The 26020-nt window shown below is 50.9% G+C and overlaps 3 protein-coding genes across 8 annotated transcripts in view; 1 reads left to right on the top strand and 2 right to left on the bottom strand.

Moving 5' to 3' along the window:
• Nucleotides 1-20215, bottom strand: part of WDR90 (WD repeat domain 90) — a 34806-nt gene extending 14591 nt beyond the window's left edge. For both annotated transcript variants that reach the window (XM_073558587.1, XM_073558588.1), the window contains exons 1-7: nucleotides 20063-20215; nucleotides 19219-19310; nucleotides 18876-19052; nucleotides 13918-14056; nucleotides 13670-13840; nucleotides 13089-13212; nucleotides 12745-12815 (exon numbers count right to left, since the gene is read on the bottom strand). In XM_073558587.1, coding sequence (XP_073414688.1) covers nucleotides 12745-12815; nucleotides 13089-13212; nucleotides 13670-13840; nucleotides 13918-14056; nucleotides 18876-19052; nucleotides 19219-19310; nucleotides 20063-20072 — 784 coding nt within the window. In that variant the 5' untranslated portion in view covers nucleotides 20073-20215. The remainder of the gene's footprint in view (nucleotides 1-12744; nucleotides 12816-13088; nucleotides 13213-13669; nucleotides 13841-13917; nucleotides 14057-18875; nucleotides 19053-19218; nucleotides 19311-20062) is intronic.
• Nucleotides 20216-20387: 172 nt separating this feature from the next.
• The window catches only part of CFAP70 (cilia and flagella associated protein 70), a 43450-nt gene continuing 37817 nt past the window's right edge, over nucleotides 20388-26020 (bottom strand). For all 5 annotated transcript variants that reach the window (XM_073558589.1, XM_073558593.1, XM_073558591.1 and 2 more), the window contains 4 exons: nucleotides 22366-22455; nucleotides 22139-22240; nucleotides 21923-21970; nucleotides 20388-21503 (listed from right to left, as the gene is read on the bottom strand). In XM_073558589.1, coding sequence (XP_073414690.1) covers nucleotides 21423-21503; nucleotides 21923-21970; nucleotides 22139-22240; nucleotides 22366-22455 — 321 coding nt within the window. In that variant the 3' untranslated portion in view covers nucleotides 20388-21422. The remainder of the gene's footprint in view (nucleotides 21504-21922; nucleotides 21971-22138; nucleotides 22241-22365; nucleotides 22456-26020) is intronic.
• The window catches only part of MSS51 (MSS51 mitochondrial translational activator), a 117261-nt gene continuing 113397 nt past the window's right edge, over nucleotides 22157-26020 (top strand). Inside the window, exon 1 of the mRNA XM_073558595.1 lies at nucleotides 22157-22431. The gene's annotated coding sequence lies outside the window, so the exon portion shown is untranslated. The remainder of the gene's footprint in view (nucleotides 22432-26020) is intronic.

Genomic DNA, 26020 nt, shown 5'->3' with positions numbered 1-26020 from the left:
AGGCTCAGACGGTGTCAGGCACAGTATGGATTTGACGGCCCAGATTACACAGCGGAGGAGCAGGGAGAGGTAAAGATTGCAAATGCTGAGGCCCTGCCCAAGCAAGGGGGGCCCACTCGTGGGCGTCGGTACTGGCACTGGGCCCCTCATAGTACAGCGGTGTGTCTGACGGCGGGTGTGCACCACCACCGTCAGAGACACTTGATTGCACTATGAGGGACCCTGTGCCAGTGCCCGCGCCCAAGAGTCGGCCTACCCACCTGTCCAGGGCAACGGCACTCGCACGGTGTCGTGCGCTAGGTGGTGACCCCGGCCATGGGGGGGGAGGCAGCACAGTTAGGGAGTTTTAGAAAGTGGCATATGTTGATGTTGGACATTCAGCTGATGCAAAAGGCGAAATAGGTGAAGTACCAGGAAGAGGTGGACCAAAGCAAGCCATTTTTCTGTCACCCTATGTGTCATCAGGGGAAGGTGGGACAAAATCCTTGGAAACCCATGCGTGGTTCATTTTAATGAAGGTTAGATCATCCACATTTTGGGTTGACAGACGGGTCCTTTTTTCTGTCAGGATTGATCCAGCTGCACTGAAGACTCTTTCCGATAGCACACTTGCAGCTGGGCAAGCGAGCTCCTGTAAGGCATATTGGGCCAATTCAGGCCAGGTGTCCAGTTTAGCGGCCCAATAGTCAAATGGGAATGACCTGTGCGGGAGAACATCGATATGGGAGGAAAAGTAGTTTGTAACCATAGTTGACAACTGCTGTCTCCTGTCACTTTCCATCGATGCAGTATTACCAGTTGTGTGAGCGGTATTTGAAAAATCAGTCCACAACATTGTCATGAAACCCCTGTCTCCAACGCCACTTCTGCTGTGTGCACCACGAACACCTCTGCCAAGCTGCCCCCGGCCCGTACGGCTCGTGTGAGAACCATCACCGCTGCTGTGTGCTGGGAATGCCTCAAGCAACCGATTTACCAGAGTTGCTTGTTTATTAGCCAATATTAGGTCAAGGTTCTCCTGTGGCATGATGTTTTGTAATTTGCCTTTATAGCGTGGATCCAGGATGCTGGCCAACCAGTAGTCGTCATCGTTCATCATTTTGGCAATGGGGGGGTCCCTTTTTAGGATCTGCAAGGCATAATCTGACATGTGGGCCAATGTTCCGGTGTCAATGATGCACTGCGAGTGCTGGGTGGAGGAGCACTTTCTGGCAAATCCACATCCCTCCAGTCACGCACAAACCCTGTACCAGACCTTGCCACGCCAACATTTTCACTTGAGCCACGAGATGCATCCTCCTCCCCTAAGTAATCATCCCCATAATCCTCCTCCTCCTCCTCTTCTTCCTCCACCTCGTCCAGGAGAGGTCCCTGAGCAGACAATGGCTGAATGTCATCAAGGATTCCCTCCTCCTCTTCCTCCTCATCAACATTGGCTGCAGACGCCTGCTCCTTAAGGTGCGTCAAAGTTTGCATGAGCAGACGCATAAGTGGGATGCTCATGCTTAGGATGGCGTCGTCTGCGCTTACCAGCCGTGTGCATTCCTCAAAACACTGAAGGACTTTACAGAGGTCTTTCAGCTTCGACCACTGCACGCCTGTCAACTCCATGTCTGCTCTCAAAGTGCCTGGCCGTGTATCCTCCCACAAATGCATTATGGCCTGCCTCTGCTCGCACAGCCGCTCCACCATGTGCAGGGTGGAGTTCCACCTTGTTGCAATGTCGATAATGAGGCGGTGGTTGGGAAGGTGGAGCAATCGCTGCAGCTTCTGCATACGAACGGAGTGTACAGGCGACCGGCGGATGTGCGCGCACAGTCTTCGCACCTTCTGGAGCAGGGCTGTTAACTCCGGATAATTTTTGAGGAAGCACTGCACCACCAGGTTCAAGGTGTGAGCCAAGCAAGGTATGTGGCTGAGTTTTGAAAGGGCTATGGCTGCCACAAAATTACGCCCGTTATCACTAACTACCTTGCCTGCCTCAAGATGTACACTGCCCAGCCATGACTCAGTTTGTCGCTTCAAGTACTCGGCCAGCACCTCGGCGGTGTGTCTGTCGCCCAAACACATCATCTGCAACACAGCCTGCTGACGCTTTCCACTAGCTGCTCGATAGGGGGACACATCGTGTGCAACAGTGGCAGCTGCAGATGGAGTGCTCGTACGACTGCGCTCTGTGGACGAGCTTTCGCTTCTGGAGGAGGAGGAGGAGGAGGAGGAGGGTCGAACGCCTACAGCCAACTGTTTCCTATACCGTGGGCTAGGCAGCACTGTCCCACCACCGCTGTCCCCTGTGGACCCTGCATCCACCACATTAACCCAGTGCGCAGTGATGGACACGTAACGGCCCTGGCCATGCCGACTGGACCATGCATCAGTTGTGAGGTGCACCTTTCCGCTCACTGACTGCTTGAGTGCATGGACAATGCGGTCTTTCACATGATGGTGGAGGGCTGGGATGGCTTTGCGAGAGAAGAAGTGGCGACTGGGTGGGTCATAGCGTGGTACTGCATAGGCCATGAGTTCGTGGAAAGCTGTGCTTTCCACCAACCGAAAGGGCATCATCTCAAACGAGATTAGTTTGGCAATGTGGGCGTTCACACCCAGTGTATGCGGATGAGAGACTGAGTACTTTCTTGACCTACTCATAGTGTCTGGGAGGGTGAGCTGGACTTGAGAGCTGCATACGGTGGAAGTAGCGGTGGACAGGGCGGACTGAAAGAGGGTTGATGATGGTGATGGAGTTGGTGTTCTTTCTGATGGCCTAGAATCAGTCTTTCGTTGATATAACAGTGGGATTCCCTGACTGCTGTGGCCTTGCAACGACACCTCAACATTTGCTGCTGTGCTAACCGGTGGGCTTACAGTGGGGGAAACAATGTAGCGTTGATGACTACCTTCGTTGTGATCAGTTGCACATGTGGCACTTGAGGTTTGGTGTTGTGTCCACGCTTGCAAGTGCATGCTGGTTAAATGTCTAAGCATGCAACTGGTATTCAAATTTTTCAGATTTTTCCCTCGGCTAAAGGTCTTTGCGCACTTCTTACAGATAACCTTGGCCTGATCATGAGGATTTTGTTCAAAAAAGTGCCACACTGCACTCTTCCTACTTTGGCAGACATTTTGCGGCCTAGCACGCTGTGATCTTTTGACCCTCTGGACAAGCTGTCCAGCAACTCTTTTGATGTTTGGAACCTGTCTTTGGAGTGCTCCGGGCCTGCCAGATAACAGCTGTTGCGATGTCGATGTCTGCTGTGGATGCTCCTCATCTGAGCTATTGGAAGCAGCACCCTCTTCCCCCAATGGATGCCAATCTGGGTCAACAACTGGGTCATCCATCACCTCCTCTTCTATGTCATGTGCACCTTTCTCTGTGTCACCGTGTATGGTGGTATAGTGTGCGGGAAGGGGCACCTGAGTCTCATCAGGGTCAAAATCTGGCTCTGTACACTGCGAGGACAATGTAGTGCTCTGAGTGAATGTACCAGCAGAATCATCCATCAGCGGCTGTGCATCAGTGCACTCCATGTCAGATTCATCTTGGCCTGGGTAATTCACCATTTGACTTGATAATCCAGGCAGGGTATGTGAAAACAGCTCCATGGAGTAATCAGTAGTATGGCCTGCGTCATCCTTCAATCTTGGTTGGGGTGAAGGACACAAGGAAAGGTGTGGTTCATGAACATGAGCCTCCAATGACGACTCAGTGCTTTTACTTTTTACAACTGAAGAAGAGGAGGCGATAGAGCTGGAGGCTGAGTCAGCAATGTAAGACAAAACTTTTTCCTGATGCTCTGCCTTTAAAAGCGGTTTGCCAACTCCTAGAAAACTAAGCGTTCGAGGCCTTATGTAGACAGACGATGACGCAGGGTCAGCACCTCCTGCATTCGGTCCTATTTTGCTCTTGCCACTACCATCAGATCCACCACCAACACCATCATTACCAGCTGCCAACCCCCGCCCAATTCCACGGCCTCTTCCACCAGCCTTCCTCATTTTTGGTAGAAATGTAGACAAAATCCAACAAACTATATAGTAATGTAAAACAAGGTACAAGGTGTCTATAGGACAGGTGAGATTTAGAATTTCTGCACACACTTGTGGACAGTGGACACTTTTGGATTGTGTGAGGCCCACTGATATCTGAGCGCTATGTGACACGCTCGACGGCACAGCTGCCTGTGACCAAAGTGACGAGAGGATAATGGAGATTTTGAATCTCTGCGCACACTTTTGGACACTGGACACTTGTGGATTGTGTGAGGCCCACTGATATCTGAGCGCTATGTGACACGCTCGATGGCACAGCTGCCTGTGACCAAAGTGACGAGAGGATAATGGAGATTTTGAATCTCTGCGCACACTTTTGGACACTGGACACTTGTGGATTGTGTGAGGCCCACTGATATCTGAGCGCTATGTGACAGGCTCGATGGCACAGCTGCCTGTGACCAACGTGACGAGAGGATAATGGAGATTGTGAATCTCTGCGCACACTTTTGGACACTGGACACTTGTGGATTGTGTGAGGCCCACTGATATCTGAGCGCTATGTGACACGCTCGATGGCACAGCTGCCTGTGACCAAAGTGACGAGAGGATAATGGAGATTTTGAATCTCTGCGCACACTTTTGGACACTGGACACTTGTGGATTGTGTGAGGCCCACTGATATCTGAGCGCTATGTGACACGCTCGATGGCACAGCTGCCTGTGACCAAAGTGACGAGAGGATAATGGAGATTTTGAATCTCTGCGCACACTTTTGGACACTGGACACTTGTGGATTGTGTGAGGCCCACTGATATCTGAGCGCTATGTGACACGCTCGATGGCACAGCTGCCTGTGACCAAAGTGACGAGAGGATAATGGAGATTTTGAATCTCTGCGCACACTTTTGGACACTGGACACTTGTGGATTGTGTGAGGCCCACTGATATCTGAGCGCTATGTGACACGCTCGATGGCACAGCTGCCTGTGACCAAAGTGACGAGAGGATAATGGAGATTTTGAATCTCTGCGCACACTTTTGGACACTGGACACTTGTGGATTGTGTGAGGCCCACTGATATCTGAGCGCTATGTGACACGCTCGATGGCACAGCTGTGACAAAAGTGACTAGAGGATAAGGGAGATTGGATTGCTTTTAAAAAAGCAGTTTGCGGAGCAGTGGGTAAACAGCAATGCCAGCGTGTCAGGAAGCCTTAAAAGGCAGCCCAACAACCAACACCACTGATACAACACTATATAGCCTCCCCTTGCACTGCACACACAGTGACTTGTGTGTTGTGCAGGCCAAATCGCTAGCAGCAGAAGCAGTTTTTTTGTCTTTTTCCCTGCCTAACGCTCTCCCTACAGAATCAGCAGCAACCTCTCCCTATACTAAGATCGGCAGAAGTAAGATGGCGGTCGGCGTGCACACCCTTTTATACCCCCTGTGACGCCCACCAAAGCAAGCCAATCACTTGCATGCCCTTCTGAAAGATGGTGGTGACCCGTGCCTAGGTCATCACGTTGCCCACAGTGTCCGTGGATCCTGATTGGCTGAAAAAGAGCGCAAAACAAACTTTTGAAACGCGACTTTGGCGCGTAAGTCGCCGACCTCGTGGCCGACCTCATCCTAGGGTCGGGTTTCGTTTCATGAAACCCGACTTTGCCAAAAGTCGGCGACTTTTGAATTTTTTCGACCCGTTTCGCTCAACTCTAGTGAGTGCAGCTCTGGGGTATAATACAGGATGTAACTCAGGATCAGTAATGTATGTGCACAGTGACTGCACCAGCAGAATAGTGAGTGGAGCTCTGGAGTATAATACAGGATGTAACTCAGGATCAGTAATGTAATGTACACAGTGACTGCACCAGCAGAATAGTGAGCGTAGCTCTGGAGTATAATGCAGGATGTAACTCAGGATAAGTAATGTAATGTATGTACACAGTGACAGCACCAGCAGAATAGTGAGCGCAGCTCTGGAGTAAAATGCAGGATGTAACTCAGGATCAGTAATGTAATGTATGTACACAGTGACTGCACCAGCAGAATAGTGAGTGCAGCTCTGGGGTATAATACAGGATGTAACTCAGGATCAGTAATGTAATGTATGTACACAGTGACTGCACCAGCAGAATAGTGAGTGCAGCTCTGGAGTATAATACAGGACATAACTCAGGATCAGTAATGTAATGTATGTACACAGTGACTGCACCAGCAGAATAGTGAGTGCAGCTCTGGAGTATAATACAGGATGTAACTCAGGATCAGTAATGTAATGTATGTACACAGTGACTGCACCAGCAGAATAGTGAGCGCAGCTCTGGAGTATAATGCAGGATGTAACTCAGGATCAGTAATGTAATGTATGTACACAGGGACTGCACCAGCAGAATAGTGAGCGCAGCTCTGGAGTATAATACAGGATGTAACTCAGGATCAGTAATGTAATGTATGTACACAGTGACTGCACCAGCAGAATAGTGAGCGCAGCTCTGGAGTATAATGCAGGATGTAACTCAGGATCAGTAATGTAATGTATGTACACAGTGACTGCACCAGCAGAATAGTGAGTGCAGCTCTGGAGTATAATACAGGATGTAACTCAGGATCAGTAATGTAATGTATGTACACAGTGACTGCACCAGCAGAATAGTGAGCGCAGCTCTGGAGTATAATGCAGGATGTAACTCAGGATCAGTAATGTAATGTATGTACACAGGGACTGCACCAGCAGAATAGTGAGCGCAGCTCTGGAGTATAATACAGGATGTAACTCAGGATCAGTAATGTAATGTATGTACACAGTGACTGCACCAGCAGAATAGTGAGCGCAGCTTTGGAGTATAATGCAGGATGTAACTCAGGATAAGTAATGTAATGTATGTACACAGTGCCAGCACCAGCAGAATAGTGAGCGCAGCTCTGGAGTATAATGCAGGATGTAACTCAGAATCAGTAATGTAATGTATGTACACAGCGACTGCTCCAGCAGAATAGTGAGTGCAGCTCTGGGGTATAATACAGGATGTAACTCAGGATCAGTAATGTAATGTATGTACACAGTGACTGCACCAGCAGAATAGTGAGTGCAGCTCTGGGGTATAATACAGGATGTAACTCAGGATCAGTAATGTAATGTATGTACACAGTGACTGCACCAGAATAGTGAGTGCAGCTCTGGAGTATAATACAGGATGTAACTCAGGATCAGTAATGTATGTGCACAGTGACTGCACCAGCAGAATAGTGAGCGCAGCTCTGGAGTATAATGCAGGATGTAACTCAGGATAAGTAATGTAATGTATGTACACAGTGACAGCACCAGCAGAATAGTGAGCGCAGCTCTGGAGTATAATGCAGGATGTAACTCAGGATCAGTAATGTAATGTATGTACACAGTGACTGCACCAGCAGAATAGTGAGTGCAGCTCTGGGGTATAATACAGGATGTAACTCAGGATCAGTAATGTATGTGCAGAGTGACTGCACCAGCAGAATAGTGAGTGCAGCTCTGGAGTATAATACAGGAGGTAACTCAGGATCAGTAATGTAATGTATTGTGATAAAACACTCACGTGTGTCTCTCACACAGACAGGCTCTCTGTGTTCCCAGGCTGAGACACTCACACAACCACCTTGCATCCTTTTATATCCACCTCCTATTATCCATTAGTAAGCAGGTGCGATACTGACCAGACTAGGCCACATAGGAAAGGAATCTGGGCGAGATATACCTGCCCTCATCCACTATTCCCACATGATTCTCACATATCCCCCCCCCCCTCTGCTCAGACCACTCCGGTCGAGCAATGACACCCGCCAAACAGTGCACTCGGGACAGGGCATCTGCATTCCCCATCTGTACCCCTGGGCGGTGCTCCACCGTAAAAGTGTAGGCCTGCAGGGCAAGGAACCACCGGGTCACCCGGCTATTCCGTTCCTTGTTCAAGTGCATCCACTTGAGAGGGGCATGGTCAGTGATCAGCCTGAGCTTTCGGCCCACCAGGTAATATTTGAGGGCCTCTATCGCCCACTTAATGGCGAGGCACTCTTTTTCTACGACTGCATACCTTTGCTCGTGTTTATTCAGCTTCCTGCTGAGATAGAGGACTGGGTGTTCCACTCCGTCCCTCACTTGTGAGAGTACGGCCCCGATACCGGTATCAGAGGCATCCTTTTGTACCACAAACTCACTGCGGAAGTCCGGAGTCACCAGTACTGGTTGAGAGCAAAGTGCCCGTTTTAGGCTATGGAAGGCTTCTTCAGCCGCTAAACTCCATTTAATCATGACGGAGTCTTTCCCTTTTGTAAGATCCGTCAGGGGGTTAGCGATGGCTGCAAAATTGGGTATGAACCGGCGATAATAGCCGGCGATCCCCAGGAAGGCTTGCACCTGCTTCTTGTTGACAGGTTGCGGCCAGTCCTGAACCGCCTGAATCTTATCAACCTGGGGTTTAACAACACCCCTCCCAATTACATACCCCAAATACCGGGCTTCTTCTAGCCCGATGTGACATTTCTTGGGGTTCGCGGTTAGACCTGCCTCCCACAGGTCGTCAATCACAGCTTGTACTTTCTGGAGATGAGTCTCCCAGTCCAAGCTGTAAATGTCAATGTCGTCCAAATAGGCCGAAGCGTACTGCCTATGTGGCCTCAGGACTCGATCCATCAGTCTCTGGAAGGTCGCCGGTGCCCCGTGCAGTCCAAACGGCATATACACATACTGAAATAGACCCTCTGGGGTAGCAAATGCCGTCTTTTCTCTGGCAGCCTCCACCAGAGGGATCTGCCAATACCCCTTTGTTAGGTCTAGGGTCGTAATATACCGGGCTTTTCCTAACCGATCTATTAACTCGTCGACCCGGGGCATGGGGTAGGCATCAAATTTTGAGACCGCATTCAGTTTGCTGAAGTCATTGCAGAACCGGATGGTGCCGTCCGGATTAGGAATTAGCACAATCGGGCTGGACCAAGCACTGTGCGATTCCTCAATGACTCCTAACTCTAGCATTGCCTTCACTTCTCGGGAAACGGCTTCACGGCGCGCTTCCGGGATTCTGTAGGGTTTTACATGAACTGTGACACCAGGTTCCGTTACGACGTCATGTTTCATTAGCGTAGTCTGCCCGGGTTTTTCTGAGAAAAACTTTTGGTTGTGAAGTAGAAACTGCCTGACCTCAGTCTTTTGCCGCTCCGAGAGAGACTCTGCAACCCGTACCTCCGGCACGGTATGCGAGCAGACGGGACGGGCCAGCTCCGCTGACAAGGCAGTCCGATCTTTCCAGGGTTTTATCAGATTTACATGATAAATCTGTTCAGGCTTCCGTTTACCTGCCTGGTATACTTTGTAGTTTACTTCACCAACTCTTTCCTTAATCTCAAAGGGGCCCTGCCACTTTGCCAGGAACTTACTGTCCACCGTGGGGACCAGGATCAACACCCTATCTCCGGGTGCAAACGTACGGATCTTGGCGCCCCTATCATAGATTCTTTTTTGGGCTCCTTCAGCCTGTATCATGTGTTCTTTGACGATAGGCATAACAGCCGCAATACGGTCCTGCATTTGTGTGACGTGATCTATCACCGTTTTAAACGGAGTGACCTGACCCTCCCAGGTTTCTTTTGCAACGTCTAATAGTCCGCGAGGACGTCGGGTGTACAATAACTCGAAAGGCGAGAATCCCGTGGAAGACTGGGGTACTTCCCTGATGGCAAAAAGCAAATACGGAAGTAAATAGTCCCAGTTCTTCCCATCCTTGTCTATCGTCTTTCTCAGCATCTGCTTCAGAGTTTTATTGAACCGTTCGACCAACCCGTCTGTTTGAGGGTGATACACGGATGTGCGTAACGGTTCGATTTGTAACAACCGGCAGAGCTCCTTCATTACCCTGGACATAAAGGGGTTCCCCTGGTTGGTGAGTATCTGTTTTGGTATACCGACCCGACTAAACACATGCACCAGTTCCTTGGCAATCGTCTTGGTGGCCATGTTACGCAAAGGGATGGCCTCCGGGTAACGAGTGGCATAATCCAAGATGACCAGGATATGTCGGTGTCCACGTGCAGACCGTGGAAGGGGCCCAACTAAATCCATCCCAATCCTCTCAAACGGGACTTCAATAATAGGTAGGGTTACCAAAGGGCTACAGAACCGGGGCTTAGGTGCAGAGGCTTGGCAGTCAGGACAAGACTCACAATATACTCGAATATCGTGATGCATGCCTGGCCAAACAAAACAGTGTAATATCCTTTCGGTGATTTTCTGGACTCCCAGGTGACCTCCCATCACATGTCCGTGGGCCAGGTCCAGCACCTGCCGCTGGTAGGGTTTTGGCACGACTAACAGTTGCACCGTATCTTCCCCCTTTTTCTCTGATAGAGTAAATCATTCTCCAGAACCATGTAAGGATATGCCAGCCTAGAGCCAGGTTGTACGGGTACCCCATTTATCACTTTTACATTTGTTCTAGCCTGAGAAAGGGTAGGATCCCTTATTTGCTCGCTTTGGAAGTCCTCTTTCTGAACTTCTAAATCCGGCAAACGGGGAGGTGGACGGCTGTCGGCCTCCTCCTCTTCCCTGGTCTCCTCCGTATCACCCGCCATGACTGAAAACGGGAACTGCAGGTCATTTCCCGTAGACTCTTCCCCAGAGTCTTCCGGGGAGACCTCTTCCAGGGGTTCGGGACCCACACGCTCCCTGGGAGAAGAATCATGTACACTATTACCCGAGGGCATCAACTGATTCTCCCACAATTGCCAGAAGTGGGGAAAATCCCGGCCCAGGATAACATCATGCAATAATGCCGGGACGAGTCCCACTTTATGTTGCACAGACCCATAGGAAGTAGTAATGCATATGACCGCGGTGAGGTACGAACAGGTGTCTCCATGCACACACGTTACAGAAAATTTGTCTGATGGTCCAGTCGGGGCTGACACCAGACTGGCCTTCACCAGAGTCACCACACTTCCCAAGTCTAACAATGCCACCACATTTTTGCCATCAACAGTTAAATCACACAAGTGTTTTTCCACATCCTTTTGACCGGCATTCACACTCACTACCCGTGCAACCATAGACATGCGGTTTTTAGCGTCTGTGACGTCGCACTGCATGGGTTCAGTAGTGACCGGACAGTTCGCAGCAATATGTCCCATCTCTTGGCAGCGGAAACACCTAACGGGCCCCTTGCTTAGACCATAGTTCGTTACTCTCGGCCTCGCAGTGCGGGCAGTCCCGTTTTCCTCCCCCACTGTCTTAGGGATTTTTCCATCTCCCCTACTCCCTGGAACAGTCTTACCGGTTCCCCGTGGAGATGATGAAGAACGAGGTGGGGTAGCGTCGTCTCGGAGTCCTTCCGCCACGGAGTAGCGTTCAACCAGATCCACCAGTTGATCTGCCGTCGTCGGATTTCCATGGCTTACCCACTTCCTCAGGGCTGGCGGTAGAGCTCTCAGGTACTTGTCCATGACGACTCTCTGGATTATCTCTGGCGCTGTCAGCACCTCGGGTTGTAGCCACTTCTTCGTCACGTGGATCAGGTCGAACATCTGTGACCGCGGTGGTTTATCCGGCTGATAAGTCCATTGATGCACTCTCTGTGCACGGACAGCGGTCGTCACTCCCAGCCGGGCCAAGATCTCGGCTTTCAATTTGTCAAAGTCCTGCGCGGCTTCAGGTTCCAAGTCATAATAAGTCTTTTGGGCCTCACCTGAAAGAAACGGGGCAATCAGGCCGGCCCATCATGCCTTCGGCCATTTTTCTCGCACCGCCGTCCGTTCAAACGTGGTCAGGTATGCCTCGACGTCATCTTCGGTCGTCATCTTCTGCCAGTACCGACTCACGTGAATCACTCTCGACTCGGCTTCCAGGTTACCCTCCTGTAGGCTTGCCAGGCGCTGCGCCTGCGCCACCTGCTGGAGGAGCGAACGATCGGTAGCTGTCATGTCCACCAACTCCTTCAGCTGGGCCATCATCACCCGATTAGCTTCTTGCTGGACGGCGGTGGACTGTACCAGCGCTTTCACCACGTCCTCCATGCTCATGCTTGCAACGTGATGCCCGCATTCTCCACCACAATGTGATAAAACACTCACGTGTGTCTCTCACACAGACAGACTCTCTGTGTTCCCAGGCTGAGACACTCACACAACCACCTGGCATCCTTTTATATCCACCTCCCATTATCCATTAGTAAGCAGGTGCGATACTGACCAGACTAGGCCACATAGGAAAGGAATCTGGGCGAGATATACCTGCCCTCATCCACTATTCCCACATGATTCTCACAGTATGTACACAGTGATTGCACCAGCAGAATAGTGAGTGCAGCTCTGGAGTATAATACAGGATGTAACTCAGGATCAGTAATGTATGTACACAGTGACTGCACCAGCAGAATAGTGAGTGCAGCTCTGGAGTATAATACAGGATGTAACTCAGGATCAGTAATGTAATGTATGTACACAGTGACTGCACCAGCAGAATAGTGAGTGCAGCTCTGGAGTATAATACAGGAGGTAACTCAGGATCAGTAATGTAATGTATGTACACAGTGACTGCACCAGCAGAATAGTGAGTGCAGCTCTGGGGTATAATACAGGATGTAACTCAGGATCAGTAATGTATGTACACAGTGACTGCACCAGCAGAATAGTGAGTGCAGCTCTGGAGTATAATACAGGATGTAACGGCCTGAATCGTTCGCTCACATGATGAGAACTGTGGGGCAATCACAGGAGCTTCTCACCTGGGGTAGAGGACGGCATCTGTCCCTTTTGAATGGAATCGTAGGGTAACTTGGAAGCATCAGAAGGAAATCTGGAAGAAAAATAATTTTCCTTCATGAAGTATGATGATTGGCAGCCGGCGCTCAGTGGGAAACCTATAACCTGTCGGATGTCGTCAGAGGCTTGGTGATGGTTGTTACGTTACCTCCACAGACACATGGTGACACGGCGTACCTCTCTGAACGCCGGGAGCTTCTTCTCTAGTGCCCTCCCGGCCACATCAGCACAGGATCTCGCTTTACAGCCGGAGCCCAAATGTATCTGAAAGGTGAATCTCGTGGCTATAAGACTGGCGTGGACTCACCTGATGAAGTCGTACAGGTCTCGCCATTTCTCCCCTTTAGGAACCGGAAACGCCATCTCCCGGGGCATCGGGGCGAAACCATTCGGTAAAGCCTTCGACTGCCGCGCCTCGTTGTAGGTCACCTCTGGAGAGAGAGCCGGAATGGAGTGACCCTTTAAGTTGCCATGTTGGTGCAGTGTGGGAATCACTCGCACCGTTTTATCACTCATTTCCAGGGGCAACCGTGTAACCACGAGTTCGCAGATAAACATTTATAGGCTCAGTTTTACTTGAATGGTGGAAAAAAAATCCGACATTTTTATGAAAAAAGCTCCTTCCCTGCCGTGTGCTGCAGAGATCACGACCTTCTATGAACGTCGGCCGCGGGCCAGCGTTCATAGGAGATCCAAAGTGACAGGCACGGGGGTCTTCTGAAAATCCCTGGCTGTCATGACAACCCATCGGCGCCTCGCGATCACGTGGCAGGGACGCAGATGGGCGGCCGGAGTGATGTGCGTCCCACCCGCGGCTATTAAAGGCAAATGACGGCTGATTAGATCATAAATATACGTCACATGTCGTGAAGGGGTTAAGCTGCTTACCGGGGTTGAACAGCAGATCGCTCGTCACCAGGTTCTTCACCAGTAAGTTGGAGCAGAGCTTCACGCTCCGCAAGTGGCTGTACCTCCGACTCAAGTACATGGATAGGATATAGCGCAGGTCCAGCAACAGACACGTCCACCGGGAGCCTGAGGGGGCCGGACCCACCAGATCTGGAGGGGAGATGAGAGGGGGGGGTGATGCCCACTGACCAGGAACGTTCATGGCCACACAGGATCTGTGCGCTCACCGTGGCGGGCGCTCTGCGCCGTGCTGTCATACACTGAACCTTTCACTGCTCCACACACAAAAGGGAACTGCAGCCACGTGGCCGTGGACTTAAACTGCTTAAAGAGGTTGGAGAAGGAGATCCGAATGGTCTGACCGTCCTGGAAGAGAAAGATGTGACGAGTGCCATTCATAAGGACGTAACCGAGCTTTCCCAGAATCAGGTGTAGTGGCTATGACCCAGGTTTCCCAGAATCAGGTGTTGTGGATACAACCCAGCTTTCCCAGAATCAGGTGTAGTGGATACGACCCAGCTTTCCCAGAATCAGGTGTAGTGGATACGAACCAGCTTTCCCAGGATCAGGTGTTGTGGATACGACCCAGCTTTCCCAGAATCAGGTGTTGTGGATACGACCCAGCTTTCCCAGAATCAGGTGTTGTGGATACGACCCAGCTTTCCCAGAATCAGGTGTTGTGGATACGACCCAGCTTTCCCAGAATCAGGTGTAGTGAATATGACCCAGCTTTCCCAGAATCAGGTGTAGTGAATATGACCCAGCTTCCCTAGAATCAGGAGACAGCGGATGTAACCCAGCTATCCCAGAATCAGGTGTAGTGGATATCAGAGCTGTGGAGGTTGAGCTCATTTTTGTGGAGTTGGTATAAAATGGACCGACTCCTAAAATATATAATAAATTGGGTACAGTTATTCAATGCAGAATGTGCGGAATATTTTTTCATAGGAATTTGGGAAAGTTATGAAACGTCCTATAAATGACTATTCTATTCCTGATCTAAGGCTACATTCACACACAGCGTTTTTGCTGTGTTTTTTGAGGATACGTTTTTCAGCTGCAAAAGCAGATCAGCTTTTTAAAAAACCGCATCACCTGAAAGGTTTTTGAGCTCATAGATAATGTTTTCAATAGCAAAAGCAGATTAGAAGTCTGCTCTATCTATATATCCATATCTGTCTATCCATATCATATCTGTACCAAAAAGAATGAAAGCCAGATAGCACACAGACTAACACTCCTTTTTTTTTTTAAACACCAGTCAGGTACACCTCATAGCTGCCCAAAAGGATGTTCAGTAACACATCAACATCAATAGATAGTTGGAATAAATAGCCTGCATTCATCACCACATCTTCTTAAGGTGCAGGCTTTATTTTCAAGTGTAGGGGTGTGCAGTATGAGGTTCTGCCCCCCCCCCCCCCGGTTTGATCCTGGCTACGCCCATGGTGTGAATGTAGCCTGGGGATCTAGGCTTTGTCGTAGCTGAGATAAGTCATAGTGATATATATACCGGGTGAGTCATAAAGGATGGACGTTTTTAAACTAATCATAAAATCGTTAAATATTTATTAAATATAAATGTATTCACAGATTTGGTTACGTATACTAATAGCATTTGACAAATTCAAGTGTGGAAAACAACATTTGCCATGTGGTGGCCATTATCAGTGATGCATTTCCAAAGGCGTTCTTGGAAGTTGGCATCAACACGTTCCAACACAACTCTGTCGATTTGGGCAACTTCCACTCGAATAGCTTCCTTCAGTTCTTGTAATGATCGAGGCTTAAGCTTGTAGACACGTGATTTGAGGTGACCCCATAAGTAATAATCGCACATGGACAGGTCTGGGGACCTAGGAGGCCAATTAATATCGCCAAACCTGGAAATGATGCGACCAGGGAAGAGAGGGCGAAGAACGTTCATTGTTGCTCCGGCTGTGTGGGCCGTTGCCCCATCTTGTTGAAACCACACACTAGAGATGGGGATATGTTGCCGTCGTAACTCGGGAACAAAGAAGTTATTTATCATGGCGATATAACGTTGTGAGTTCACGGTAACAGTATTGCCATTATCGCCTTCGAAAAAGTACGGACCGATCACGCCATATTTGCCCATAGCGCACCACCCCGTTACCTTAGGGCTGTGCAGCGGTCGTTCATGTAATTCTTTCGGATTTTCATAGGCCCAATAACGGCAGTTCTGCTGATTAACCATGCCATTGACATGGAAATGAGCTTCATCACTCATGAATAAAATAAGGTTGTCGTTTTGCTCAATAATTGCTTCCATCTCATGTGCGAACTTCAGTCGCGCTGCGTAATCCCCGCGCTCCAACTGTTGCACAATGGCCAATTTATAGGGGTGGAAATGCAGGTCTAAATGCAAAATACGCCTTACTGTACGATTACTGAGGGCAAGTTCTAAAGAATGTTTCCGAGCAGATCGACTCGGACTACGCAGCATGGCTTGCCTGACGCGTTCCACATTTTCAGGGGTACGTGCCGTTCGTGGAGCCCCCGGTGGTCGTTTGTTCATTAGTGTACCTCGTGTACGGAGTGCTTCAACCCAACGTAGGATAGTGTTACGAGCGGGAACAGCTTGATTTCTGTGAATATTGAAATGACGCCGAAACTCACGCTGAACGGCTGTGATACACTCATTATTCTTGACAAAACTGTCGTACGCAAAAACGCGATGTTCTATCGTCCACGGCACCATAGCTTAAACTGAAACTACAATAAAAACAATGCTTTCGCCTCACAAACATCTCTACCTCCACCTGGTGGTGAGTTATAGCCACTTCAAATACATCCGTCCTTTATATTTAACGATCTTATGATTAGTTTAAAAACGTCCGTCCTTTATGACTCACCCGGTATATATAGCTAGAAAAAAAAGAAGAAACAGCACAGTACTTGGCTTCGGGTGCACGGCCCCCAGGCAAATAGTCCAGTATCAGCCACAGTATCCAATAATCATTCCAAATAGAGGCAGCACTCCATAGTTAGTTTTCAAGTGATAGTGAGTTTATTAGACCCACATATCGGAGCTCTGATATGGAGTGCTGGAATGTATATATGTGGAATTATGTAATTAACAAAAAAGTGTGAAACAACTGAAAATACTGTATGTCTTATATTGTAGGTTCTTCAAAGTAGCCACCTTTTGCTTTGATTACTGCTTTGCACACTCTTGGCATTCTCTTGATGAGCTTCAAGAGGTAGTCACCGGAAATGGTTTTCACTTCACAGGTGTGCCCTGTCAGGTTTAATAAGTGGGATCTCTTGCCTTATAAATGGGGTTGGGACCATCAGTTGTGTTGTGCAGAAGTCTGGTGGATACACAGCTGATAGTCCTACTGAATAGACTGTTAGAATTTGTATTATGGCAAGAAAAAAGCAGCTGAGTAAAGAAAAACGAGTGGCCATCATTACTTTAAGAAATGAAGGTCAGTCAGTCCAAAAAATTGGGAAAACTTTGAAAGTGTCCCCAAGTGCAGTGGCAAAAACCATCAAGCGCTACAAAGAAACTGGCTCACATGAGGACCGCCCCAGGAAAGGAACCCCAAGAGTCACCTCTGCTGCGGAGGATAAGTTCATCCGAGTCACCAGCCTCAGAAATCGCAGGTTAACAGCAGCTCAGATTAGAGACCAGGTCAATGCCACACAGAGTTCTAGCAGCAGACACATCTCTACAACAACTGCTAAGAGGAGACTTTGTGCAGCAGGCCTTCATGGTAAAATAGCTGCTAGGAAACCACTGCTAAGGACAGGCAACAAGCAGAAGAGACTTGTTTGGGCTAAAAAACACAAGGAATGGACATTAGACCAGTGGAAATCTGTGCTTTGGTCTGATGAGTCCAAATTTGAGATCTTTGGTTCCAACCACCGTGTCTTTGTGGGAGGTGAACGGATGGACTCTACATGCCTGGTTAACACCGTGAAGCATGGAGGAGGAGATGTGATGGTGTGGGGGTGCTTTACTGGTGACACTGTTGGGGATTTATTCAAAATTGAAGGCATACTGAACCAGCATGGCTACCACAGCATCTTGCAGCGGCATGCTATTCCATCCGGTTTGCGTTTAGTTGGACCATCATTTTTCAACAGGACAATGACCCCAAACACCTCCAGGCTGTGTAAGGGTTATTTGACCAAGAAGGAGAGTGATGGGGTGCTACGCAAGATGACCTGGCCTCCACAGTCACCAGACCTGAACCCAATCTAGATGGTTTGGGTGAGCTGGACCGCAGAGTGAAGGCAAAAGGGCCAACAAGTGCTAACAATCTCTGGGAACTCCAAGACTGTTGGAAAACCATTTCCGGTGGCTACCTCTTGAAGCTCATCAAGAGAATGTCAAGAGTGTGCAAAGCAGTAATCAAAGCAAAAGGTGGCTACTTTGAAGAACCTAGAATATAAGACATATTTTCAGTTGTTTCACACTTTTTTGTTAATTATATAATTCCACATGTGGTAATTCATAGTTTTGATGCCTTCAGAGTGAATCTACAATTTTCATAGTCATGAAAATAAAGAAAACTCTTTGAATGAGGTGTGTCCAAACTTTGTCTGTACTGTATATATGTAATCGATATTATACAGTGTATTACCAATTTACTGCAGTTTTGTGTGTTCTAAAGTTGTATTCAAATAAATAGATATTATGTTCTATCTAAATATCTTGATTATTGTATCATAGAAATGATTAAATGTCTGATGTTCACATTGTACTACAATAAATTTTAAACTTAAATATAAGCAATATATGTCGGAGTCGGAGTCGGTGTAAAGGAAATTGAGGAGTCGGAGTCGCAGGTTTGGCTTACCGACTCCACAGCCCTGGTAAATATGACCCAGCTTTCGCAGAATCAGGTGTAGTGAATAAGACCCAGCTTTCCCAGAATCAGGTGTAGTGAATATGACCCAGCTTTCGCAGAATCAGGTGTAGTGAATATGACCCAGCTTTCCCAGAATCAGGTGTAGTGGCTATGACCCAGCTTTCCCAGAATCAGGCGTAGTGGCTATGACCCAGCTTTCCCAGAATCAGGTGTAGTGGCTATGACCCAGCTTTCCCAGAATCAGGAGTAGTGAATATGACCCAGCTTTCCCAGAATCAGGTGTAGTGAATATGACCCAGCTTTCCCAGATCCCTCTGTATGACATCCGCCCGCTCCATTCTCACCTCAGCGCTTACGTCTACATGCACCACAAAATGGTTCCCGGGGATCGGCCTGAACAGGAGGTAGAGGTGGCGTCCGCTCAGCCCCAGACTCTGGGAACTGGTCTTGGGGACCTGGATGTAGTTCCCTGCGGGGACGGCCCCCCGGATCTTGTACACGGTGCACTTCAGGCCTCTGTCCTGCGGCAGGAAGGTGACGGGGTGAATCAGCAGGAGGCCATAGGAAGGAACAGCTGGAATCATGCTCATCAATGAGGGGCGCGGGGTCCATGACGATGAGCGGCGGCCCCTGACATACGTCCCCCCAATACTAGAACAGCATGGAAAATAACTTGGAGGCGGTTACCATGACGGCAGTGACATCGCCCTCCCGGCTCGACCGCTTCCACTCGTCCAGCTGCACGTGCTTGAAAACGTTCACATACGGGTGCTGCCAAACTGTGCAGGGGAAACGAGGACACATGAGCCCCCCACATACACGTCACGAGTGCCCCCCGCATTCTATGTGACCTCTATATTACACACAATCAATCCCCCGGGACCCCTGAGCGCGGGACAAGACCCCCGGGACCCCTGAGCGCGGGACACCACCACGGGACCCCTGAGCGCGGGACACCACCCCCGGGACCCCTGAGCGCGGGACACCACCCCCGGGACCCCTGAGCGCGGGACACCACCCCCGGGACCCCTGAGCGCGGGACACCACCCCCGGGACCCCTGAGCGCGGGACACCACCCCCGGGACCCCTGAGGATGGGACACCACCCCCGGGACCCCTGAGGATGGGACACCACCCCCGGGACCCCTGAGGATGGGACACCACCCCCGGGACCCCTGAGGATGGGACACCACCCCCGGGACCCATGAGCGCGGGACACCACCCCCGGGACCCCTGAGCGCGGGACACCACCCCCGGGACCCCTGAGGATGGGACACCACCCCTGGGACCCCTGAGCACGGGATAAGACCCCCAGAACCACTGAGAGCTTGACGCCAACCCCGAAACTTCTGAGCGTGGGACAAGACCCCCGGGACCCCTGAGCACGGGACAAGACCCCCAGGACCCCTGAGAGTAGGACACCACCCCCAAGACCCCTGAGCACGGGACCGGGACCCCTGAGCGCAGGACAAGACCCCCGCATATAGGACACGACCCCCGCATACGGGATGCGGCCCCCAGAATCCCCGCACCTCCAGACATGGCTCCAGGCTGCAGCTTAATCCTCCCGCCGTGGCCAACTGTCTACACTCCAGTGACGTCCCCGCGCTTCCCTAGCGACGGCTCCATAGCATCGCCCCGCCCCCTGGAGACCGGGCGCAGACTGATGGCGTCACTGGCGACGTCTAGTGTTGCCAGGCAACCGCTCACGTCTGTACCGTAGTACAGTCTACAGTCACGTGCCTCGGCCTCCTTGCAAAAATGTCAAAGGTCCCAGCATCACCGCGTCCGGAGGCTGCTCTTATAAATGACCCTATGCTTTACACTGCAGGATAATTTTAAAGAAAAACAGGAAAGTTTAATTTCATGACTAATCAGCTTTATTCATACAAGAAGTACAGCCCAGCCCCAGGATTTCCTGCTCTGATTATCTCAACTGGTCCAGACCCCAATATTCCCCTCTCCGGGGGTCTCAGGTGTCATCAGCAGGTGGAGGCCCCCAGTATTCCCTGCTCCGGGGGTCTCAGGTGTCATCAGCAGGTGGAGGCCCCCAGTATTCCCTGCTCGGGGAGTCTCAGGTGTCATCAGCAGATGGAGGCCCCCAGTATTCCCTGCTCCGGGGGTCTCAGGTGTCATCAGCAGGTGGAGGCCCCCAGTATTCCCTGCTCCGGGGGTCTCAGGTGTCATCAGCAGGTGGAGGCCCCCAGTATTCCCTGCTCGGGGAGTCTCAGGTGTCCTCAGCAGGTGGAGGCCCCCAGTATTCCCTGCTCCGGGGGTCTCAGGTGTCATCAGCAGGTGGAGGCCCCCAGTATTCCCTGCTCCGGGGGTCTCAGGTGTCATCAGCAGGTGGAGGCCCCAAGTATTCCCTGCTCCGGGGGTCTCAGGTGTCATCAGGAGGTGGAGGCCCCCAGTATTCCCTGCTCCGGGGGTCTCAGGTGTCATCAGGAGGTGGAGGCCCCCAGTATTCCCTGCTCCGGGGGTCTCAGGTGTCATCAGGAGGTGGAGGCCCCCAGTATTCCCTGCTCCGGGAGTCTCAGGTGTCCTCAGCAGGTGGAGGCCCCCAGTATTCCCTGCTCAGGGGTCTCAGGTGTCATCAGCAGGTGGAGGCCCCCAGTATTCCCTGCTCCAGGGGTCTCAGGTGTCATCAGCAGGTGGAGGCCCCCAGTATTCCCTGCTCCGGGGGTCTCAGGTGTCGCCAGCAGGTGGAGGCCCCCAGTATTCCCTGCTCCGGGGGTCTCAGGTGTCATCAGCAGGTGGAGGCCCCCAGTATTCCCTGCTCCGGGGGTCTCGGGTGTCGCCAGCAGGTGGAGGCCCCCAGTATTCCCTGCTCCGGGGGTTTCAGGTGTCATCAGCAGGTGGAGGCCCCCAGTATTCCCTGCTTTAGGGCTGTCATCAGAAGGACGGGTCTCCGAAGCCAACCTCCTCCTGGAGCTGCTGGATCTCTGTCATCAGTGTCTGGTCCTGGACATTTAACTGTACGAGAGAGAAGAGAATTCAGAGTCCAATGTATAACCGTTGCCTGCCCACGCTGCCCATCCCCGTGCAGGCCCACGCTGCCCATCCCCGCGCTGGCCCATGCTACTCATCAACATTCAGGCCCATGCTGCCCATCCCTGTTCAGACACACACGACCACGCTGCCCTTCCCTGCACTGGCCCACATTGTCCCCACACTGTGCATTCCAGCGCAGGCTCATACTGCCCCCGCTTCCCATCCCTGCGCTGGTCCAGGAGCAGCGCTCAGTAATAGAGGGGAGGTGTGCGCTTGGATGAGGCGGGCGCTGGGTACACTGAGTTATGCCCGTTTTTACATTTCCAGATTGTGGGCATCATTTCCCCCAGGTCGGTTGCTTGTCACCTCCATAGATGGTGGCGCTGTACCCGGGCACTCACCTTCCTCGTGTACTTGTACGCCTGCTCGGCCTCCAGTTGTCGTCCCGTCTACGAGAAACCACAAATCAATAAGAGAAATGTCTCCATGCTCAGGTCACAGCCCCCATCTGAGTATTGGGGGCTCTTGCTACAAACCCAACATAATCCCTAGACATTACTGGATTCCTTCCCCACTTTCCGGGTGGAGTCCTCCTTTAACCCCACGTTGTCTCTCACCTTCAGGCAGACGAGGGTCAGGTAGCCCCACACCTCCGCGTTGCTGTTGTTTAGGGCATTGGCTTCGGAGAGGGCGTCCTCCGCTTCCTGCAGCTCCTCCAGCTGTGAAGGCAATGACCAGCATCAGACGTACGGCCGTAGCACTGCCAGGAGCTCTGCAGTCGCTGACCGGCCGCTGACTGTTTCCAATCAGTAATTGTGGCCATATATCACATGTAAAGCCTCACCCTGTAACAAGCGACACCGACACCCAGCCAGGTGAGGCAGGTGGGCGAGCGTCTGCAGGCCAGGAGGTAGGTGGTCTTTGCCTTCTCAAACTGAAATATAAGAAACGTCAAAATGACACATTATACAGATCATTAAGTACTCCTGCATTATCCTCCAGAGCTGCGCTCACTATTACATTACATACATTCACTGTGTGGAATGATGGAAATCCCAGGATGGATATTAATGCTTTTGTGGGGAACGTCCTCCCATTTTGGGTGCACAAATCATCAGGATCCACTGCTGGCAGCTCTCTGTGCAATGACGTCCTCGGTGGGAGACAAGTCCGGAGGCGCTGCAGTCACGGCAGCAGGTTCAGGCCGCACAGGCAGCTCACAGCAATATGAGCAAGATGCGGCCTGGGAATGTTGTGCTGAAAAAATATTTTTTGAAACACTTTGGAGAAATGGCCGTCCAACTGGTTCCAACACCAAATCTGTGTGCACTTGGAATGGAGACTAAAAGGGTCCGGCTACCGCACATTATGCCCCCCACACTATAATCCCGGGAGTAGGACTGGTGTGCCATTCCCTCATGATGGCCTCTTTATGGTGCTGCTCAATGGATGCTGGAATGGAGGTCTATCCTCTGCAGCGATGTGTCCTGATGTTACCATGGAATGTGTTGGTCTGAGACCACGTGGCAAATGACAGGAAGAGACCCTATTGAGGAGACCACGTGGGCAGTGACAGGAAGAGACCCTAATGAGGAGACCACGTGGGCAGTGACAGGAAGAGATCCTAATGAGGAGACCATGTGGGCAATGACAGGAAGAGATCCTAATGAGGAGACCACGTGGGCAGTGACAGGAAGAGATCCTAATGAGGAGACCATGTGGGCAATGACAGGAAGAGATCCTAATGAGGAGACCATGTGGGCAATGACAGGAAGAGATCCTAATGAGGAGACCTTGTGGGCAATGACAGGAAGAGATCCTAATGAGGAGACCACGTGGGCAATGACAGGAAGAGATCCTAATGAGGAGACCACGTGGGCAGTGACAGGAAGAGATCCTAATGAGGAGACCATGTGGGCAATGACAGGAAGAGATCCTAATGAGGAGACCATGTGGGCAATGACAGGAAGAGACCCTAATGAGGAGACCTTGTGGGCAGTGACAGGAAGAGATCCTAATGAGGAGACCATGTGGGCAATGACAGGAAGAGATCCTAATGAGGAGACCACGTGGGCAGTGACAGGAAGAGATCCTAATGAGGAGACCATGTGGGCAATGACAGGAAGAGATCCTAATGAGGAGACCATGTGGGCAATGACAGGAAGAGACCCTAATGAGGAGACCTTGTGGGCAGTGACAGGAAGAGATCCTAATGAGGAGACCATGTGGGCAATGACAGGAAGAGATCCTAATGAGGAGACCATGTGGGCAATGACAGGAAGAGATCCTAATGAGGAGACCTTGTGGGCAATGACAGGAAGAGATCCTAATGAGGAGACCACGTGGGCAGTGACAGGAAAAGACTCTAATGAGGAGACCTTGTGGGCAATGACTAGAAGAGACTCTAATGAGGAGACTACGTGGGCAGTGACAGGAAGAGATCCTAATGAGGAGACCATGTGGGCAGTGACAGGAAGAGATCCTAATGAGGAGACCTTGTGGGCAATGACAGGAAGAGATCCTAATGAGGAGACTACGTGGGCAATGACAGGAAGAGACCCTAATGAGGAGACCACGTGGGCAATGACAGGAAGAGACCCTAATGAGGCGACCACGTGGGCAATGACAGGAAGAGACCCTAATGAGGAGACCTTGTGGGCAATGACAGGAAGAGACCCTAATGAGGAGACCACGTGGGCAATGACTGGAAGAGACTCTAAAGAGGAGACTACGTGGGCAGTGACAGGAAGAGATCCTAATGAGGAGACCATGTGGGCAGTGACAGGAAGAGATCCTAATGAGGAGACCTTGTGGGCAATGACAGGAAGAGATCCTAATGAGGAGACCTTGTGGGCAATGACAGGAAGAGACCCTAATGAGGAGACCACGTGGGCAATGACAGGAAGAGACCCTAATGAGACCACGTGGGCAATGACAGGAAGAGACCCTAATGAGGAGACCACGTGGGCAATGACAGGAAGAGATCCTAATGAGGAGACTACATGGGCAATGACAGGAAGAGACCCTAATGAGGAGACCACGTGGGCAATGACAGGAAGAGACCCTAATGAGGAGACCACGTGGGCAATGACAGGAAGAGACCCTAATGAGGAGACCACGTGGACAATGACAGGAAGAGACTCTAATAAGAACATGTGGCCAAGTACAGGAATTGACTCTAATGAATGAAACGTCACACCGGTTCTACTCCCGGGATCATGGATACAGCGTCTCCGGACTTGTCTCCATCAAGCATATTGGGGATGTCATTATTCAGTGACTACATAGGAGCTGCCAGCAGCGGATCTTGATGATTTGTACATTTGGCAGCAGAACCTTCCTCAGACACAATTAATGACAGCAGCCGAGGCTGGAGGTGCCGGGATTTCTGCACGAGGCTCAGACTCCAGACTGAAGAAATCCAGATGCTGTGAACATTTTGTTTCCAAGCTTTCCTCATTCACAGATCAGTAACGTCTCCGTCCTTCCATGTCTTCTCTTTCTTGTTACATTTTCATTGTTGAGCGCAGTATACACCTGACTACACACGACCAGTATACACAGCTGTGGTCGGGTCACTGTTGGGCGCAGAACACACCTGACTACACACAACCAGTATACACAGCTGTGGTCGGGTCATTCTTGGGCGCAGTATACACCTGACTGCACACGACCAGTATACACAGCTGTGGTCGGGTCACTGTTGGGCGCAGTACACACCTGACTACACACAACCAGTATACACACCTGTGGTCGGGTCACTGTTGGGCGCAGTACACACCTGACTACACACGACCAGTACACACAGCTGTGGTCGGGTCGGCTCCGGTTCTGCCCTCTGTGGTCGGCACTTACCTGACTACACACGACCAGTATACACAGCTGTGGTCGGTCACTGTTGGGCGCAGTACACACCTGACTACACACAACCAGTATACACAGCTGTGGTCGGGTCATTCTTGGGCGCAGTATACACCTGACTGCACACGACCAGTATACACAGCTGTGGTCGGGTCACTGTTGGGCACAGTACACACCTGACTACACACGACCAGTATACACAGCTGTGGTCGGGTCACTGTTGGGCGCAGTACACACCTGACTACACACGACCAGTATACACAGCTGTGGTCGGGTCACTGTTGGGCGCAGTACACACCTGACTACACACGACCAGTATACACAGCTGTGGTCGGGTCACTGTTGGGCGCAGTACACACCTGACTACACACGACCAGTATACACAGCTGTGGTCGGGTCACTGCTGGGCGCAGTACACACCTGACTACACACGACCAGTATACACACCTGTGGTCGGGTCACTGTTGGGCGCAGTACACACCTGACTACACACGACCAGTATACACAGCTGTGGTCGGGTCACTGTTGGGCACAGTACACACCTGACTACACACGACCAGTATACACAGCTGTGGTCGGGTCACTGCTGGGCGCAGTACACACCTGACTACACACGACCAGTATACACACCTGTGGTC

The sequence above is a fragment of the Dendrobates tinctorius genome, unplaced genomic scaffold (assembly GCF_039654945.1).
Source record: "Dendrobates tinctorius isolate UK_male_01 unplaced genomic scaffold, ASM3965494v1 ptg000257l, whole genome shotgun sequence".
NCBI classification, from domain to species: Eukaryota; Metazoa; Chordata; class Amphibia; order Anura; family Dendrobatidae; genus Dendrobates; species Dendrobates tinctorius.
The sequence above is the reverse complement of the archived record's forward strand: the minus strand, read 5'-3'. Positions and strand labels throughout refer to the sequence as shown.